The 20,830-nt window shown below is 33.0% G+C and overlaps 3 protein-coding genes across 4 annotated transcripts; 2 read left to right on the top strand and 1 right to left on the bottom strand.

The window, feature by feature from the left end:
• Positions 1-3,360: 3,360 nt before the first annotated feature.
• On the top strand, positions 3,361-4,905 carry LOC140814453 (transmembrane emp24 domain-containing protein p24beta3-like). The gene is made up of 4 exons (XM_073173452.1): positions 3,361-3,625; positions 3,903-4,089; positions 4,178-4,285; positions 4,640-4,905. Exons 1-4 carry the CDS (start codon positions 3,398-3,400, stop codon positions 4,771-4,773), a joined length of 657 nt encoding a protein of 218 aa, XP_073029553.1. The 5' UTR covers positions 3,361-3,397; the 3' UTR covers positions 4,774-4,905.
• Positions 4,906-7,537: 2,632 nt separating this feature from the next.
• Positions 7,538-10,554, top strand: LOC140814441 (stem-specific protein TSJT1-like). Its single transcript, XM_073173427.1, has 4 exons — positions 7,538-7,857; positions 9,320-9,560; positions 9,817-9,937; positions 10,197-10,554. The coding sequence occupies exons 1-4, from the start codon at positions 7,655-7,657 to the stop codon at positions 10,385-10,387; spliced, it is 756 nt and encodes a 251-aa protein (XP_073029528.1). The 5' UTR covers positions 7,538-7,654; the 3' UTR covers positions 10,388-10,554.
• A 328-nt stretch (positions 10,555-10,882) lies between these two features.
• LOC140814440 (meiotic recombination protein DMC1 homolog) lies at positions 10,883-14,158 on the bottom strand. Of its 2 annotated transcripts, XM_073173424.1 has the most exons (14): positions 14,079-14,158; positions 13,901-13,983; positions 13,155-13,246; positions 13,000-13,071; positions 12,875-12,913; positions 12,715-12,772; positions 12,576-12,621; positions 12,415-12,460; positions 12,166-12,227; positions 11,953-12,019; positions 11,778-11,870; positions 11,458-11,526; positions 11,308-11,386; positions 10,884-11,218 (listed from the first exon to the last, which is right to left on the bottom strand). In XM_073173424.1, the coding sequence occupies exons 1-14, from the start codon at positions 14,090-14,092 to the stop codon at positions 11,025-11,027; spliced, it is 1,014 nt and encodes a 337-aa protein (XP_073029525.1). In that variant the 5' UTR covers positions 14,093-14,158; the 3' UTR covers positions 10,884-11,024. The 2 variants fall into 2 exon arrangements, with proteins under 2 accessions (XP_073029526.1, XP_073029525.1); XM_073173425.1 differs by lacking the exons at positions 12,415-12,460; positions 12,576-12,621; positions 12,715-12,772; positions 12,875-12,913 and having other exon boundaries at positions 10,883-11,218.
• Positions 14,159-20,830: the final 6,672 nt, after the last annotated feature.

The following is a 20,830-nucleotide window of genomic DNA, read 5'->3' as shown; positions in this document are numbered from 1 at the left end:
CATAGGATATCCTATTGGAGTGAAAGGATATAAGGTATGGAATCTAGAAGATAGAGGGCCCAGGTGCTTCATTTCAAGGGATATAATATTTGATGAAGACAAAATGGGGTATATGAAACATAAAGACACATCAAAACCGTCAAGTGAACTTCCCATGGACACACAGATTGAGGTGGAGAATTGCAATATTAATATAAATGAAGTTCCTCAAGACACTACAGATACAGATCATGGTGCAGATTCAACCGAGATTGAATCAATCACTGAAAAGAATGATGACTCCTATATGCTGACAAGGGACAGAAAGAAAAGAGAAATAAAACCAACTCAGCGATATGGACAAGCAGACATGATCTCCTTTGCACTGAATATTGCTGAGCATATTGAATATTCAGAGCCAACCTCCTATAAAGAAGCTATGACCAGCTCACAGAAGAATAAATGGCTTGAAGCCATGAATGAAGAAATGAACTCATTAAACAAGAACAAAACCTGGGAGCTGGTTACTAGACCTAAGGGGCAAAGAGTGGTTGGATGCAAGTGGGTATACAAGCTCAAAGAATCTGGAACTAATAAGGGAGAAGTACAATACAAAGCCAGGTTGGTGGCAAAGGGATACACACAAGTGGAATGTATTGACTTCAACGAAATTTACTCTCCTGTAGTCAAACATGCTTCCATCAGAATTTTGCTGGCATTGGTCACTCAGTTTGACCTGGAATTAGAGCAACTTGATGTTAAAACAGCATTCTTGCATGGAAATCTGGAGGAAACCATATTCATGGAACAACCCGAAGGCTACAAAACTTCTGGAAATAAAGAGAAAGTGTGCCTGTTGAAGAAATCTTTATATGGTCTCAAGCAAAGTCCCAGACAATGGTATAGACGGTTCGATGAGTTCATGACACACATAAACTTTGTGAGAAGCAACTTTGACAGCTGTGTGTACATGAGAAATGACAGCAACCAACCCAAGATCTTCCTGCTTCTCTATGTGGATGACATGCTTGTAGCAAGTAAAAGCCGAACCGATTTACAAGCACTCAAGAAAACATTAAGCTCTGAGTTTGAAATGAAGGAACTAGGAGAAGCAAGAAGAATCCTTGGGATGGACATCAACAGGGATAGGAGGAAAGCTACCTTGTTCCTAAACCAAAGCCAATATATAAGAAAGGTACTTCAAAGAGCTAGAATGCTGGAAGCAAAACAAGTGAGTTCACCGATTGGCCAACACTTCAAGTTATCTACTGGAAATTCACCAAGCAGCAAGGATGAAGAGGAAGAAATGAAAAATAAACCCTATGCAAATGGCGTAGGGAGCATAATGTATAGCATGGTATGCAGTAGACCAGATCTCGCATATGCTATGAGTGTGGAATCAAGGTTTATGGCCAACCCAGGACAGTTACACTGGGAGGCATTAAAGTGGACCATGAGATATTTGAAAGGGGCCTCAAATTTGGGACTGATGTTCAGGAAACAGATGCATGAGAAACAACCACTCATTGGATTCGTGGACTCAGATTATGCAGGGAACTTGGATACCAGGAAGTCACTCACTGGATTCATCTTCACACTTTATGGAACAGCTATCAGCTGGAAAGCTACTCTCCAACCTGTGGTCGCATTGTCTACCACAGAAGCAGAGTACATAGCACTCACAGAAGGAATAAAAGAGGCTATGTGGCTGAAAGGGATACTGGAAGAACTTGGGATTACTCAACAGTGGGTAGCAGTTCACTGTGATAATCAAGGAGCAATACATCTTACAAAACATCAAGTTTTTCATGAAAGATGCAAGCACATTGATATCAAACTACATTTTGTAAGGGACATCACGACCAAGGGATTGGTCAAGGTAGAGAAAATCTCAACACAAGAGAATCCTGCAGACATGATGACAAAGCCATTACCACTAGCTAAGTTTAAGCATTGCTTGAACTTGGTCAGTGTGGTGGAGTCTATATAGTCCATGGGGTTTTTCGAGCACAGCCTGTATTTGGAAGACAAGGTGGAGATTGTTGAAGAAAGTGTCTCCCAAATCTTAGACACGTGAGGGACCGGTGACTGAGATGAGCTGAGGATAAGAATTGAATTGTTGACAGTTGCAACAACCCAAACCAACTAAGGGGTACCAGCAGTAAAGAAGGGAAAGACTTAGTTGGGTCAATTATAAATATATCTGAGGGCTCTCGAGAGGAACACAAGAGAAGATATCCCTACTGTCTTGAAGAGTAAAAAAGAGATAGATTACTCAAGAGAGACTTGTATAAGAGAGTCTAAGGCGTGAGTGTGTAATCTTCTTCAGTGTGTGTAATCTCCTCTTTGTACGGTTGTTGTGATCAATAAAATTCTACAGGTTGTGCTCCGTGGATGTAAGCCATTTCGGCTGAACCACGTAACTCACGTCGTGTTCCAAATTCTCTTGAATCATTGCATGTGTTATTTGTGAACGTTGAAACCATTACTGTGAGATTGTTATATCGTGTATACCCAACAGGAGACTATACATATCTGTGTGAGACACAAAATTACAGAACTCGCAACAAAAGGTGAGCTAGACTAAAATTAACTTGACATAAAGATATGCAACACGGTGTATTTTTAAATGAACCAAATCATACGGGAGAAGGAGCCATCTTAATTTCTGACATTTGAGATTTAGTATTAAGCTTCTGGTTTCGAAGATTGGCACGTCGTATGCTTTGGAATTACGGTGGTTTTGCAAATGACAAATTGTTTTTTTTTTTACTGATTTACAGGAAATGTACGACGAACTAGACATGGAGAAGTTTGAGGCTAAAGAACTTGTGTTTGAAGTCAAGAACCCAGTATAATTGAGTGACATGTAACTGAAATGATCCAAGTTTAATGTATACACGCACACAAAATGGTAGAGTTATTATCCATTCGTTTATGTCAATATATGTTTTCCGAGTGTACAGGCCTATGTTATTATTCAATCAGAAAATTTGAAATTTTCTATTTTTGAATATTTTGGATGCTTAATTTTTATGACGATTGAAATAAAGATTTAAATTGATATCTATTCGATTGAGAAATAAAGTCTTTAAACGATTTTATTACATTTATAATAATAATCTAAAACAGTCAATAAATTTATTAAGTTCTTTTAAAATCAATAAGTTTGGTGGAATTTTTTTTTGAGATTTTTCAAAAATAACAACTAATGTAAATATTTTGGAATCGTGACAATAATTACATGTCATCAATAGCTGCGTTTCATGGTCCAATAGTCGTTGCCCACGTCAGGCTACTTACTGGAGCAACAAGTCACTATATAATTGGACCTAAATAAAATCAAAAGAAAACATAAAAATAATAATTAATTAATCCTCCAAAACCGAAACGTGGACCCGGGGCTCCGATTAAACCGATGAAGAGCGGAAGAAGCCTCGGCTTCGCCTCGGCGGCGTCCGCCTCCTTGTTAACTTTCTTGTTTTCGATCTTTTTGGGCCGCGTATCGGCGTTGTCGCTTACGGTAAACAACGTCGAATGTGTATACGAATACGTTTTTTATGCAGGCGACTCCGTTTCGGGGAACTTCATTGCTGTCGACCACGATGTTTTCTGGCGCTCTGATCACCCCGGCATTGACTTCACTGTAAATTCACGTCTCTCTCTCATATACATACATATATATATATATATATATATGTGTGTGTGTGTGACTTGTGAGTCAGTCGGAATCACTGTTTTATTGAGCGTTCTGCCTAGAAAATATTTTGTTTTCCTGAGCTTTATAACTTGGTTATTATTTCCATAGCTGTAGATTAAGGCAATCAGTCTATTAAAAAATCGATCAGATTTAATTATCTGATTACTTTGAATTGGTGATTTTTTGAACCTTTCTTGTATGTATTTATTGATTCTTGGTGTAGGTGACTTCTCCCGACGCTGACACAGTGCACGCTTTGAAAGGGACAGCAGGGGACAAATTCGAGTTTAAGGCACCTAAAAGTGGAATGTACAAATTCTGTTTTCACAACCCTTATTCCACTCCAGAAACAGTATCTTTCTATATTCATGTTGGCCATGTTCCCAATGAACATAACATAGCCAAGGATGGTTTGTATTTGCTTTGAATTGTATATTTTGATCCAATGTTGATAATTTCTAACTCCTATTATGGCGTTCTCTCCTCTCTTACATTCAGAACATTTGGACCCCATTAATGTTAAAATTGCTGAACTGGGGGAGGCACTAGAGTCTGTTACAGCAGAGCAAAAATACTTGAAAGCCCAAGCTGCTCGTCATCGCCGTAGTAAGACCCTTTCGTTTTTAAATTTCTCTTTGATTCAGTATTCCACCATTTTATTCTGGATGCACTTTGGAAGAACTCTAGTTGCATTAGTATCCACGTCTATTTGACTCTCACTTTTCCATGTTCATGAAAAATTGGACATACTCTACTTAAAAATGGAAATACTTGTGATTTGATGGCGTGAAGATTCAAAAAATTCAGACTGATCAATTGTTGCTCAATTTCATGATGATCAACTTACCTTGATCGAAACTTTTTTGGCATTGCTGCAACCTTGTATTAAGTTGATAGTTACTACCCTGATATGCGTCATTGATCATGTAATAATCGCTATGTATGTCTGTCTTGGTGCAGCAAATGAGAGCACAAGAAGGCGCGTCATATTGTACACAGTGGGGGAATACATATTGCTAGCTTTTGTAAGCGGACTTCAGGTTGTGTACATCAGACGCATGTTCAGCAAATCTTTTGCATATGACCGTGTTTGATCGAACTGCTCGGCCAGACGACAATTTTCGCCTCTCAAAGTCTAGGTTATCCATGTTTTGGCAGCAAAGTTAGGACTTAGGACGACTAAAGGTGTGTGTTGTGTTTCACAAAAACAATATCTCAGATGTTTGGTGTTCTTTGGATCACAGAACTACTAACTTTTCAATGATGAATGTGCTTTTTTAGGGGATCCATTTGATAAATGTCGAATGTTTCATTGAAATTTTAGGATAATTTGCTTGTGGCTAGTTCTTGTCTTTAATTTGTTTTTTGTCAAGGAGAATTGTGGGGCTAGAAATTGGGAAAATATAAAAAATTATGAAGTGATTTACCTATAAAGGCAGTACTCACACCAGAACCTCGAAGTTGGATTTGCATTATATTCATTTAATTTCATCTCAAAAGTTTTAGATATTTTTAATTATACTTTTATCTGCATTATAATATTGTTATTTTTGACTACATAAGTATTAAAGATATGTTAGAAAAACAATATTATTTTTTACACGGTCCACTTTTTGTACGAAAATTAGTAAAACAGGTGTTCGACCCAATAATACTTTCCATTGGTTTGGTTTCATTTTTGTATAGAAATAGCTGAAAATTGAAAAATTAATTATGTCGACAAGTATAGAAATAGCTGAAAATATATTAAATGATTGTTTTTGTTTTTGTTTTTATTTGGACTTTTGAGGATACAAATATGGATTTGGTTGAAATAAAACCAAACAAATGATTGTTCTCTTTGTTTTAAACTACTTCGACATATATTACATATGGTGGCGTTTGGTTCCATTTTCTTTAATCAACTTTGACTCGAAAATTTTGGAAAAATAATGAATATGACTTTTGAGATAGTGCTTTCATATACATTTTAAAGTTTAATTAAGGGAAAATAGTTTTTTGTCAACTACTGTTTAATTTTGGGTTTCGTTACTTAAATTTTCAAAATTTGGTTTTAGTACATTAATTTTTGTATTTTGACTATTTTGGTCAAATTAATGTCGTGACTCCGAAAAATACTGACGTTAAACCGAAATATGCTGATATGACTTCGAATAAGGATGGGCGTCGGTCGATCAGTTTGGTCCAATTTGCTCTACCATGGTTCGGTTTTTTCGATTTTCTGTTTTGAAAATACTTGGTTTGAAACCAAACCGTAAACGTTTTGGTTTTTTCATCAATTATATACGAGTTTAGAAATTAATTAAAATGATTCTACGCGGCTGCAAATATTAGTTTTAGAGACAAAGAAAAATAACACTAAATTAAAATAATTATGATTTTACATCTAAAATGAAAACCAAAATATAAAAAATCAGTATTAAAATTTTGTCAAGTACTATTAATATGATACATCACTTGATTATGCAACACAAAATGTAGACTCAATAACAATAAAAACATAAATTGTTCCAATATATAAGAAGACATTCCGATAATTAAATAAGAGAACTTGTTTTTACTAAATATAAAAAATATATTAAAAGTTCAAATGTATGGTACATAATTCATTAAATACGAGTAAAGAATTAAAGACCCAAATATATGTCCATATTTTATAAAAATCCAATTTTTAGTATTTAATTAATAATTTCGACCGGTTCAGTTTTTTAGGGGTAATCGAACCAAAAATCGAATTTAAAAAAAAACGAAATTGACCTAAAAACTGAATCATTTTAACCAAAATTTTCAGTTAGGTTAATAATTTTAACCGAATTATGTCGACTCATAGTTTTGAAATGCACATGACATCGAAAATCGTTAATTTTTAAAATGCAAACTAAAATAACTAAAAATTGAAATTAATTACCAAAATTTAACTTTTAAAAATTAAAACTCAAAAGTAAAGAAATTAATTTGGTGTAAATGAACTTGTCGTAACGAACTTGAGCGCGAAGGGTGCCATTATTCTAAATGAGAGACAAATCAGAAATATTAAATTTTATATTAAATAAGATAAGACGCGTTCACCGTCCCAAAGCGCGTTATTTAATTTAATATTATATAAATTGATATTTGTCCGTTGCTTATTTAATCCACTAAATCATAAAAGTCGGTGACTACCACGCCATCACTGCATCTATTTAGGATAAGCTCCAATTCCCAACTTTATACGAAATTACAAAAATACCACCATCCCTCGATTGTGTTGCACCTCATAAATTCGGTGCGTTGGCAGTGACTCGACACAAGCTTTTTGTCTGGGGAAGAAGATAACAAAAATTCTATATTTTTTTAATTTAATAATTATTTAAAATATTTATAAACATCGTAAATTTTTATTAAATAATTATAAAGTATATAGTGTATATTTTTAATATAAAAATAATATTTTTATAAGTCAGATTGAGTAAAAAATAATTTTAATAAAATTGTTCTGTATAATTGTATAAATGAAAATATTTATAATATTTATATCTGAAATTACGCTATCGTTTCAAATTATTTTACTTATCGGAAAGAGTAGGTTTTTTATGAGACTGGTCTCATGAATCTTTATCTATGAGACTATGTAAACTTTATCGATATTCACAATAAAAAATATTACTCTTAGATATAAAAAATAATATTTTTTGATGATAATCAAATAGAAGATTCATCTTTTAAAATATTCGAAAGGAAAAAATGTAAGTAAAAAAAATAAAAGAATCTATTTCAATTAATTATTCATGTGGAAACTTCAAATGTGAGGGCATGATCGTCAACTAACTTTACTACATCCTCAAGAATATTATTATTTAAGCATCGTCAGAGACTTTCGTTTCGCTTCTCATTTTCATCAACTAAAATTGAAGAAGGAAAGTCGAGAAATTCATTCATTCGCTCAACTGAATCTCACGCACATTCCAACTTGATCTTTGCAGTCCACACCAAAAAATGTTGGCAGTTTTCGACAAATCGGTGGCGAAAAGCCCAGAAGCTTTGGTCCAAAATTCTGAAACTCAATCTGTTTGCGCTCTGAAGAATGGATTCTTGGCGACCCATTTCTCGTCCGTACACCCTGCATCCGTCGTAATCAACATCGATTCTTCTGGTTTTATGGCGTATTCTTCTGATAAACAGAACCCTATTCTTCCAAGGTTTGTCCACTCAATCATATTTCTCTAGCACTGATTTGTTTTGTTTCTTTATTGAATGATTAGTATTTCGGTCTTTACTCTAGATGGATTTAGTCTGATCTGCTCTTGGTGTCGTTAATTGGTTGGTTTTTGTGCTTTATGTGTCTGTTTTTGAGCATTTTATTTGCAGGTCGCATTAGATTTAATCTTTAGTGTGGGGTAGTAGGACTTCCTGTAAAGATACATATTTTTGCTTCTTGAATCTGACTAACTGGATGCGTGTCGAATTTTAGTTGTAACATGGTCATGTTTATCATTGTTTAATATCCCTTGAACCACATTTGCTCTGTTTTGATTATCTGATAAGATTTCTGCTTCGTTTTTATCTTTTTATGCGGACTGTTCTTAATTTTATTGAACCCCATCTTCTGTGTCTTGACTTTGTCGTTTTTGTTTTTCGCTTGTGTGGGTGTTTTATGGAAAAAGAGAAATCACACTACATAAATTACTTTGGTTGTATCTATCTATTATTTTATCGCTCATAACTAGGGGTGGGCATAAAACCCGAAAAACTAAAAAAACCGATCAAACCGAATAATTCGGTTTTAATGATTTGGTTTTATCAATTTTTCAGTCGGTTATGGTTGTAAAATTTATGAAATTCGGTTTTTCTATTCGGTTTTCGGTTTTAATACCGAACAGTCATATTATTGTTAAATATATGGTTTTTATGTATAATGGGTCATATTATTGTTAAATATAAGACTTTTTATGTATAACGTGCCTATTAGTAGTTAGGTACTTAGTATCATTATTCCTCAATTTTCAATCCGATCGTTTTCTCTTCTTTCTCACCACTCACCAGTCGACGTTTTCTGTTCTTTTCTGTATATATTTCTTTAATTTTTTCGTAAGATGATGGGTGTTCCATTCAAGCTTGTTGACACCTTATTAACATTCCTATTTCTGAATATTCCATTGGATTCATGTATTTTCCGTGTTTGCTTGGTTAATTAGTTATATATTGTTATTATATTCGTATGACATATATGTACACAACACAGTTTATATATATAGTATGTATATATATATATATATATATATATATATATATATATAGATTAAGTCTCACAAATTAAATGTTTGACAGATACTATGATTTAGATTTTAAAAGCATAAAGTGACGTATAATTTTAATTTTTAACAAAGTTTAGCTAACCGTGTATAACCGGTCATATAAACCGAACCGAACCGAACCGTAATAAAATGATTTGGTTTTGGACTAGAGATATTCAAAATCGAAAACCGAAAAATCGAACCGTTGTAGAGTAAGATCGGACCAAATCGACCGTTGCCCACCCCTACTCATAATACACATCCCCATAGTCTTCAAAGCAATTGATAGTGGCTTTATTGATGGGATCCTGTTATTCATAAAGAACCAAAATTTCCTAATTGATTTTGTCTTCTTTTTCTTCTTCAGATTGTTTGCAGTTGTCGACAACATATTCTGCTTGTTTGAAGGCCACATTGAGAATGTTGCGCATCTCAAGCAGCAGTACGGGTTAAACAAGACTGCAAATGAAGTGATTATCGTGATTGAGGCTTACAGGAGTTTGAGGGATAGAGGTCCTTATCCTGCAGATCAAGTCGTGAGAGATATTAAAGGGAAATTTGCATTCATTCTGTTTGACAGTGCTTCAAAAACTGCATTCATTGCTTCCGTGAGTAGTCTAATCTTGATTAAGTTTGATTTATTTTGTTTGGCATGTTATGTTATACACATATTTTTACGGTTAAGAGGGAGAGCTATTGTTAGTATATGGTTCATATCTGTCTCAATGACAGCCGCCTATCGAATGTTTGAAATTGAGTTCTACACCTGGTGTTTCAGAAGTTATGTTTCCACGTCTGAAGTATGGACGAATACGCAATCACATGTTTGTTTCATTCATGTTGAGATTGATTATTATGACGCAGGATGCTGATGGGAGCATACCCTTTTTCTGGGGAACTGATGCTGAAGGTCATCTTGTTCTTTCTAATGATGGAGAAGTTGGGAAACAAGGTTGTGGCAAATCTTTTGCTCCATTTCCCAAAGGTACTGTGTTTTTTTAAGTTCAAGGATGTGTACTTTCCTTTTGTTTGGGTGGTGTGTTTGATCTGTATATCACACGGTTATTAGTTGTGGAGGTTGGATCCATATATCACTTGCTTTTATGTTTTTATGCACTTAAAATTTTGAAGACAGGAGTAATCGATATCAAAGTTTTTTGGGCGCAACCTTTCTCTGCCCCTCCCATGCTGTTTTTGCTCCATTTGTATGATTAAAAATCTAATAAGTTTTGTCTGATCTTCAGGTTGCTTTTTCACATCCTCTGGTGGTCTTAGGAGTTTCGAGCATCCGATTAATGAATTGAAGGCGGTTCCAAGAGTTGACAGTTCGGGGGAAGTGTGTGGCATAACCTTTAAAGTTGATGCGGAGTCTCGGAAAGATAAAACTGGAATTCCTAGAGTTGGAAGCGATACTAACTGGTCTCAGCACTACTGAACTAATGTGGATGTTGCATCTTATGTCAAGGCCCTGCCTATTTACATTTACGGGCCCTGGCTTTAAAGAATGTTTCGTACTGTTCTGTTTCTTTAGTGGCATACCGAAATTCAGCCATTTAATTGGCATTGAAACATTAATATAATAAGGCCCTTCTATTTGGAGCATTCAGGATTCCATATATGATGCGATGCATTATGATCGATCTCTGTTATGTTTTCCCTCTATGGCTCATTCGAATAATAAAAGGCCTTGCCTTTGGTTTCTTTCGTTGATAGTGGGAATTGATATATGAAATAAAAGTGCGTGTCACCACAAGATTTATTTGAGCAATCACACAAGCTAATTTGTGTGGTGTACGACTGTGTATTCAAAGACTGATAAACAAAGAAGATGGCACCGAATTAATTAGAACCTCTCTTTTAGCTAATTCAATCCTTTGCATCCGCTATCCCACCAGCAGTTATCTGGAAAACTTGTTTCCGTCAAGAAAAATAGAAATTAACATTGACGATTTCTAATTCAATATATTCTTGTGTAACATGTAATTTGCAAATCAGCTGCGCGCACACACACGCTCCCTCGCTTTAGTTAAAAACTTAAAAAGTTTAAATGAAAAAATAGAAATGACGAAATTCTAAACACGAAAAGTTTGGAAGGATATAGCTTCAGCTTCAGGAAGATTTGGGGCATCAAACACCTTGCAGACACGTTGTTCTCCTTTGCCCTTCCTGAACATTAGTCTTATGGTGGCAGCATGTGCTAGAACATGTCCTCCTGCTGGCTTCTTTGGATCTGATATGAAAACTCCTCCCCCAGGATCAGCTATCACTGCATTCACCAATTTAACAAATCAGCATAACGACTTAAAACTCTTGTCTGATGTTCCTGGGAGAGTCTAATCATGCTTAAAAGTTTACCCTGATTGGTCATGTACACAGCCACATTGAATTCTTCTGCAATCTTCGTCAATCTTGACAGCATTTGAGCCAACTTTTGCTGGAAATGATGAGGTTTGTGTTATCACAGGAGCTATGTTAAATTGAACTAATGTATCAGCTAAATTAGACCTGACGATCGGCAAGTTCTCCTCTTCCTGTGAAGTCAACTCGGAAGAGGGCTATCACTGAATCAACAATCTGAAAGTAAAAAACCAAAAAGTAAACTCCTTACGACACACGCCAAACAGTATGTTTGGAACGATATTCTGCATATTATTTCCTGTACACTCGGAGGGACATATGCCCTTAAAATATATTTAAAAATGGATCTATAAATGTATGTCACTCATTTACATACGTAAAACAGAAAATTAAACAAACCTGAGGAACAATAACCTATCATACCGCCACAATAGTTGATTCAACATTAATGACATAATTTAACTCACCAATAGTCTGAAAGGCTCTTCAGCCATTTTTGCTGCCAGCCCAAGGAGCAGGTTGTACTGATGCTCGTATGTGTAAGCACGAGCATATATGATCTTTAATAGATAAACAGAAGCTGAAAATGAGATCCCTCAAACAAACTGTCTAATACTTTGAGGAACAAAACATTATCTTTACATTGTCAAGTACTGCTCCTGGATCCATCCCAAATCTTTCAGCTATAGGTAATATTCGATCAGGTCGGCTGAAAGTTCATTCAGTAGGGAATATAAAAGAAAGAGCAAGGAGAGCATGAATTACTAAATATATGTAATTTTTATAATCAAACGCCACACAGAATTATGTTTCATATTGAAATTAATGTCAAAAGAAAAACAATCTGAAACATACAAGGTCCCTTCAGTGTCAATATAAGCAACCTTCCCATTGCCACCTCTCATGTTTGTAGGAAGCTGCAAAATTATATGATCGAACAATCAAAACTGATTTCACTTCCAGTCATGTAGAGAATTCAAAAACAACAATTATATATAGGAACAAACTGATAGAAGGGGAAGATTCAGATTTCAATTTGTGCATTAAATCTCTTTACAAGCTAGCAGGAAGAAAGGCACAAGACTGACTTCACTAATATATCACCTGAGTGGAAACACAGAGAGTATGTGCTAGTTGTGTTTTTCCGGACCTGAGTTAAATTATTGATTTAGCAATTTAGAAAGAAAGTAATTTAAACAGCTTGATTTCATTGGTTGGTGAAGTTTTATTATATCAAGTTGGAAGAACAATGGCCTAATTGTCACCTGAATTCCCCAAAAGCTTCTGTGATAGCCAGAGTTTCTATACCACCTTCACAAAGCACGGTCAAATGTGAATTATTTCACGGAAATTCAATGAAGATAAATCTAAGTAAAAATAATACTTGAAGATTTCGGTAGTTACCCCCTAGCAGTTCATCTAGAGCTTGGCTTCCAGTTGTGATGCGAACTACGGATTTTCTCTACACAGTCATAAATAGTTAACTTTCAACCCTTAAACAATTTTTTGTCAGTTGATAATTGAAATTATTCCACAAAGAAAATCAAGAAACTAAAAATCTCACTTTCAGCAGAGCATCACTTCCAGTGATATAACCGAAGTTCTGAAAGTAAGGGGAAAATAACAGAATCAGGATCCGCAACAGAAGTATCCAAATTTGGACTACAATTGTATAATGAAAGCACTAACCACTATTTTCTCTACTGCTTCGCAGATCTTATCAACTTTTGCTTCAGATAGTCCTTTGATTCCAGTCAAATTCTAGAAACCAACAGAATTACAATTTAAATTCATTGCAAATCGGTATACCTAAGATAGTAAGGCATTTGATTCTCTATCTTCACCTTCTTAGTATGCATCATCAGGCCATTGCATGTGTAGATTCCAGCATCCTGTAGTTTCTTCACGTCTCCGGCATTGATTCCATGAGCTATCACTGGATAAACCACATAAAATAGTTCCCAAACGCATCAACAAATTATTCATGAAATTCTCCTAAATAATCAAATTTCCGAAAAAGGATCAAAACGTTGTCCAACAATATTGTCAGTGCGCCTGCAGAAGTTTTGTAAGATCTAGTGGACTTTTATGTTCCAAACAAATCAGCACTCGCACACTCAAGATATCATGAAAACTTAAGGCGAAAAGCAAAGACGAGCAACTAATCTCACAATGACATCCTGAAGCATTATTTTCGCATGCGATTTAAACTTACCAAATAAAAATGAGAAGAAATTAAATAACAGAGCGAAATCGGTAACTTCTCCAACAAATTAATGCCATTATCAGGGGTCAAATATCGTACTAAGTTCCTAAAACTTTGAGAACTCCCTGTATCATAAAAAATGTAGGAAAAAAAAAACTAAAATGTTCAGATGATGAAATTTATACGACATAACTGAACAAAAAACTTCAGCAAATAGTACGTAACTAGGATAAGCTAACTAGAATATGAATTTCTCGTAGCATTAAACAATTAAATTCGAGCACAAACGGGATGAAACCAAAAACTATGCGAAGTACAAAACTGCAAATCTCGATCATTACTAAAACAAATTAACGAAAGCTCAGCATCTAAATAACTTCATACATTTATCGATTGCTTCAAACAAGTCTTCTTCATCTTCAATTTCTTCTCTCTGAACGAGCTGCAGCTGGCTCTGCTCTTCAGTTCTGTTGCTCAAAATTCATCCAAAAGATGCAATAATGATTTATCAGATGTTCTGGAATTGGAAAATTAAGATTTTGCTATTAGAAATAAATCATACTTGAATGCAAGCATTTTTGTTGAGGAGGAGGATTTTGATTGGATTCGTTGAGAAATAAGAGCGCGAACGATTTTCTTAATTTCAAAATTCTGAGAGCGGAGATTTATAGCGGGTGAAGTCACGTATTGCATGTAGTTTGGATTATGATTCATTGCGGCCGTAGGATCATTGGAACTTACACGCATCAAATCGGAGCCATTAATTCGTTAATTCAATTTATTTATTTATTTTCACATATTTTGTTTCGCCTTTTGTCTTTTGGTCCATTTTTTTTTTTTTTTATATAAAAAAACCATTTTGAAAGAGAAGATATCATCATAGCATGAATAGCTTTCACCTTGTTAAGATCTATTTATTGTTTTTTTTTTAAAGCAAAGACACCTTGTTATCGTTATTTGTGTTAAACTTTTTATTTAAAATATTTAGAGAAAATAAATTATTTGTTTGTAACTCATTACAAAAATTGATACCTACGTATTAATTAAAACCGATGTTCCCATTATGAATGAAAATAATTAATAAATGTGACGACATGCATGAGGGTGTTCGAATTTGTATAGTATCTGAAAGCTTGATCAATCGTTAACAGTTCGATTTTCCATATTAACATTTTCCTATACGAGTAAGTCGTACAGAATTTGTTATATATGATTTACCTAATTATTGTAATTTACAAGTTCTTATATTAGTTAAAAGAATTTTTATACATATATGCCATAAAATTAGTAACATTTCACCATCGGGCGCGGAAACTTGCCGGGCTACTTCCACGAAGGATATCCTGCAATCATCAATTAATCAAATCAGTACAGGATAAAAAAACTTAAATATATTACAATAATTATATTAGGATAATTGCATCTAACATTCCCTAGCTTAAAAATAATCAAAAAAATATAATAAATAAAATCAATAGTATTAGACTATGTGTTTTTTTTTTTAAATCAGACATTAAAGTCTTGGGTAAATATGCTTAAGTTTTTATAACATGGGTGATGTTTGTTTATTTTTTAAACGAACGATGTATTAGCCAAAAAATTTTGGTAAAAATTTTTGTGAGACGATCTTACGGGTCGTATTTGTGAAACGAATCTTTTATTTGGGCTATCCATTTAAAAGTATTATTTTTTATGTTAAGAGTATTACTTTTTATTATGAATATGAGTAGGGTTGACCCGTCTCACATATTAGTATCCGTGAGATGGTCTCACATGACACCCACTCACAAATTTTAAGGAGTTTTTATGTATCTTAGACTTTTCAGGGGAGTTGGTGTCATTTGATTTATTGGTATTTTTTTTATTAATGCTCCATTTTTAGTTCTAAATCGTTGTACTTATTTATAATTAACCTCTAAAACATCAGTAATTAACTTAATTATAATTATCCATTTTCTCCCTATTACTGCCGTGATTTGAATATATTATACGAGGATAATAATATTTTTGAGATAAAATTGCAATTTTAGTAATTAATGTAAGTTAGCTTATTTTAGATTTTAGTCGTTTAACTTGTTAATGTTTGGTTTTCAACCAATAACTTGAATTTTTTTGGTTATGGCTTTTATTCATGCGAAACCACTAAATCGATACCTATGATTTTCTACATGACTTATATGCAATGCATATTTAATATACACAAACAAAAACAAAGGGAAACAACATACTTTTCCCCTCACATTTTGAAATATTGGGTTTTATTTAATTTAATTTTCTCTTTATTTACATTTAGATGGATTTTAACGTGTGTAACATATGTTTTATTCTCCTAACATGACTCGCATGAAAGATTATCAATATTAAATAAATAATATTCGATGAGCTAATTAATATTTTCCCGCCAACAAAAAAGACCAAAACCCAAAGTTTTGATAAATCGGAAGACTAAAATCCAAAATATATCAATTTACTAAATTAGAATTACAATTTTCTCTATTTTAACGGTTACTTAGGTTTAACTCCCAAATAAATAATAGTACACCATATTCAGATCCTTCCAACGACAAGGGGCTAGCTAGCTATTGGGTATATAATTAGTGGATTTAGGCCTGCTTAATTATGATGAGATTCCAATTGGGGGATTGGGCTTCGCAATAAGAACTATTCCACCTAGATTTCATCTTCCTATGTCTTACTTTAAATAGTGTCTGAGCTCTTGCTCTAACCGTAAACAGTAAACACTAATTTGTACAAGTAATTATATGACGACATATGTGTGTGTAATAAGTATTCTTCTATTATATATATATACATTAGTTTTTACAGCAAAAAGTTTGTTGATTGAAATTATAAAGAGTAAGAGGACCACTCTACTCTACAAGTCTTGCAAGCTGTGATATATAATTACCTCTTTCTGTCTCCCACTAACTAGCTAATTCGAGGACCACAGCACGCATGTGTATGAGTCCGCACACGCACACGCATATTATAGGTATAGGTTTAGGGTTTTCTGTCTTTGCGTGAGAAATTTATGGGATTGGGCGTATAAATGAGTTTTTTGTATTCATATTTTATGTATTTAACATTACATAAAATATAAAAAGGTGAATGTAAAAAACCCGACCCGCGTAGAAATTATACCGTATATGTATGTGAATCATATGATCCGAAACAACTAAGCATGCACAAAAGGTGCAAGAAATGGGATATTTCCCTTTTACTGATCACGGGTTCGGATTGTTTTAAAATTAAAGAGGAATCAGTTTGAAATTTTTAATGGAGGATAAATTAAAATTCTTACATGTATGATGTATGACTGTCGTCGATATGGAAAACTATATTCTATGTTTATACTTTAATTTACTGTGTTGAAAGGGAAAGCATCCCATTAATTGGGAATGCATATTCTGTCTGCTGGAATCTCGCGCTGCTGAACTCTTCTATTGTTGGATTCTATCTGCTGGAATTCTGACTGCTGGAAAGCTACCAGCTTCTGGAATATTAGTTGCTGCTGGAATTGTTAGCTTATGAAATATGCTAGCTACTGCTAGGAATTCGGGTTCTCACATTTTCATTCTCTCATTATGATGTGTTTTGTGTTAGATTATTTTTTTATATAAGTATTGTCAAATGGTTCAAAACGTTTATGCCGCTTCACCCGAGTGGTTTTAACAATATTTTAAATGTGTTTCTACCATATAGTCTATAAAGAAAGTCACTCACTAGACAAAAAGATTTTAATGTGCATCACATGCAATCTTCACATCTGTAATTGTATGTTTGATCTACTATGATATGAATAATCATATTTCTTAAATCTACATTTCAGAAATGTAATGCAAGTCCCTTGATTGCTCGACTGCTTTCTCCAGATTTCGAGATTTGGGGTTGGGAGCCCTTAATGTCCGACTGTATAGTATTTTCTTTCATAAGCTAAAGATGGTAAACTTAGGTTTTCAGGGAAGGTCGAGTGGTGATGTGCCTATTTTGTCGGCGTTTCTGATGTTACTTCAAAATTCGATGACTATTGACAAAATTTGAAAAAAATACAAATCAGTAGATTAAGACCGTGAAGTGACCGATAATATGATTTAAAATAAAAAATGTGTTAGTTTAGTTATATGAACGCAAAAATAATTTTATCCTAAATGTAGAAAGCGAGTTTTTTTTTTCTCTAGTTTTTTTTATTATAAAAAAAAACGTGTTTTTCTAAAAGTAAACTTAAACTAAAATGGCTTTTATCTTTAGTTCTTTAAATATATAAGTGAGCGCAGTGCCTGTATACACATTAAAATTTAGAATAAAATTTAAATTTTAGCTTATTAATTTTTTATATGTGAAATTATGTTGATATAATTTTTTTAAATATTATTCATGAATTTTCATTTTTTTATATACTGAAACCATAAAATAATAATTATATCTATTAACCCATCACGTGTTATTATTTTAGTGATCAAACACATCTTTAAGAAATAATATAAACATAAACGATCGAAACTATATGAGTCGGCATACATATAAATAGAGAATTGATACATTTATGAATAATGGTGTTGAGTTCAAGAATTGTCTTTTGGTAGGTAAAGCAATCGAAACGTGTTGTTTCAGCTGTTGTATGAGTTCAAAAGATTTGAATTGCAATGTTATCGTCAACTATATCTTTTCATAAATCGACAAGCGTTCAGTTCTACAAACCGAAAGAAAGTTTAGTTTAATTGTAAAAGAGAGATAAATTATTGGATTGGTTTTACTTTCAATTCCATAAACCGGCTTGAAAGTTTAAAAAAATCTGATTAACCATGTTTTAATAAAATAAATTATTTGTTGCATTTTATTTTATGATGCTTACCCTACAAGTGTTCTTGATTACACCTACAAACCTAGTCAAACTACTTTTTTTAAAAAATAACAATTTTTTATTTTGAAACATGGCTCAGAGAGACATAAAAATTGTGTTCAACGAAATTATTTGATTAATGAGAATAGATTTGATTTAGAGAAATGATTTGTGGGATGTGAAATAACATTCATACATGATTTTGTTAGGCTTAATAATTGTTCATAATAGATAGAACAATCAAAACATGATGTTTGAGTTGGTTTACGAATTTAAAACATTTTAGTTAACGTTGCAACATTATAATCAGCTATAATTTTGGTAAAGAAACAGATATCTGGTCATACAACTAGTATCAGAGTCAATGTCATGGATTATATTCTCATTAATTGCAAATAAGTGCAATTTTTGGGGTGCAATAATTGACTCTGATTGGTAGAGCAATCGAAAGTGATGCTTGAGCTATTGTACAGTTTTAAAATATTTGAGTTAACATTTAAGCACTGCTACCAAAAAGTAATAACTTTTGGTAAAACGACAAACGCTATATCCTACAAGATTTATTTCTATCATGACTAAATTAATATTACATTAATCTAACTAAATTAATAAAGTTTGAAATTGAAATTTCCTTAAATAAACTAAGTCAAACGATTGATGGAAATTATTCAAGAAAACTTTTTTTTTTGTTGAAAACTTCCATTGACAAAATATTTCAGTAAATAAATAAAGTTATTTAATTAATTTAACTTTTTATTTTTTTCAAACCCTGAATCATATATACTAAATTATAATTAAAAAATTTGTCGACATTTTTATCTATCAATTCTTATTTGTTTTTGTAATATTTATTTTTATTCACTGCTTTAAAAGTATTTTTATTTCTCTTTTTGGGTAATTTTAACTATCACAAGGAATTTTAAATTCAGAAAATATAATTAAAAATATAGTGACGACAATAGTTTAATTGTTTTTGTAATATTTGATATTATTCAAAATGTTGTTTTACTATAATCATTAGTCATTATATGTGCTCCATTTAAGTAAATTTTGAGTTGAGTATTGATAAATCTATTATTCTTTTAATTTATTTTTTTCCCCTATCATGACTGGTATTTGAATGGAAAAAATACATTTTTTGGTTTGAGTTAGTTGTCATTACATCAAAATTATTCAAGAGGAGGAGTATATCTGGCTTCCGATAACAATGATTTTATCTATTGTGAGATTCATAAAAACCCCTAAATATTTTGTTATTTCAAACTTCTTTAAATATCATCTATATTTTGTGACCATATTTTTATAGAGCAGGTCTCTTGTGAGATGGTCTCATGAATCACCGATATTCACAATAGAAAATAATAATCTTAGCATAAAAAGTAATACATTTTTATGGATCATCCAAATAAGAGATTTGTCTCATAAAATACGACCTGTGAGACCGTCTCACACAAGTTTTTGCCATTTTTATATGTTAGTCATCACGAGCAACTTACATGTACTTCCTAGTGCATATGTATGTATGTATATGCCTTGAACTTTTATTGTAAAGGTTAGCTTTTCCTTTTAGTGGTTCAGTTTCAGCTGTTGCTGTATACAACTTGTTAATCATTAGAACCTTGAACTCGTTTTGATTTGCATCAATTTGTAGTAACCTTTTTTCTGGCTTTCCGAATTTTGGATGCAGTAGCAGTACAACATTATTTATATTTTTGTTCGTTACATCATAATGGATTTTTCTTTTGTAGTGTAGGATTTGAATACATGATTATTTTCTCTTACATTCATTCCAGAACCATTTTCTTCTTTTGATCTCTCGCTAGTGTGTCTGCCTATAAAATCAAAAAAATTTAGTGTGGCACATTCACTTGTCTATATCCTCGGGTTTTTGCCAAGTTGACCAGGTCAGACTAATTATTATCTAGTGTGTGTATATATATCTCCAGGGGTTGTCCAAATTAATGGAGGACGGAGCATGTGAACATTTGATCAAATCACAATTTTCATGTAAAAAATTAATTAGTAAAACAATTTTTTTTTAAAAAAATATTGAAACATGTATACATAAATACGTATAATACAATTGCCTTGTCCAAATCCACACTATACGTATCTCAACCCTAAAGGGTAATAAAAATATAGGAACACTAAATGCAGTCTCCATGTTGGAGAGGGCGGTGGCGTGACAATATTCAATTTGCATCAATATATGGACCACCCAACCCCACCAGCTCACAGCTACGTACTGATCTCTGTTATGTTATTAAATAATATCACCAATCTCTTCCTTTTTTGTTCTCCAAATTTCTGAAGTGTAACCCTATTCAGCCCTATATTTATTTCCCCATTTTCTAGTTTCTCTAGCCAATTCCTTCATCAAAGAAGAAGAAAAAGAACCCATTTCGAAGGGTTTTCTATCTTTTCTTTTCTTTTTCTTCTGTAGCCTGTGTGCTGTAAGAATTGAGAAGAGTGTG

Source organism: Primulina eburnea, chromosome 15 (genome assembly GCF_022965805.1).
Source record: "Primulina eburnea isolate SZY01 chromosome 15, ASM2296580v1, whole genome shotgun sequence".
NCBI lineage: Eukaryota > Viridiplantae > Streptophyta > Magnoliopsida > Lamiales > Gesneriaceae > Primulina > Primulina eburnea.
This window is presented reverse-complemented; position numbering and strand designations above follow the sequence as displayed.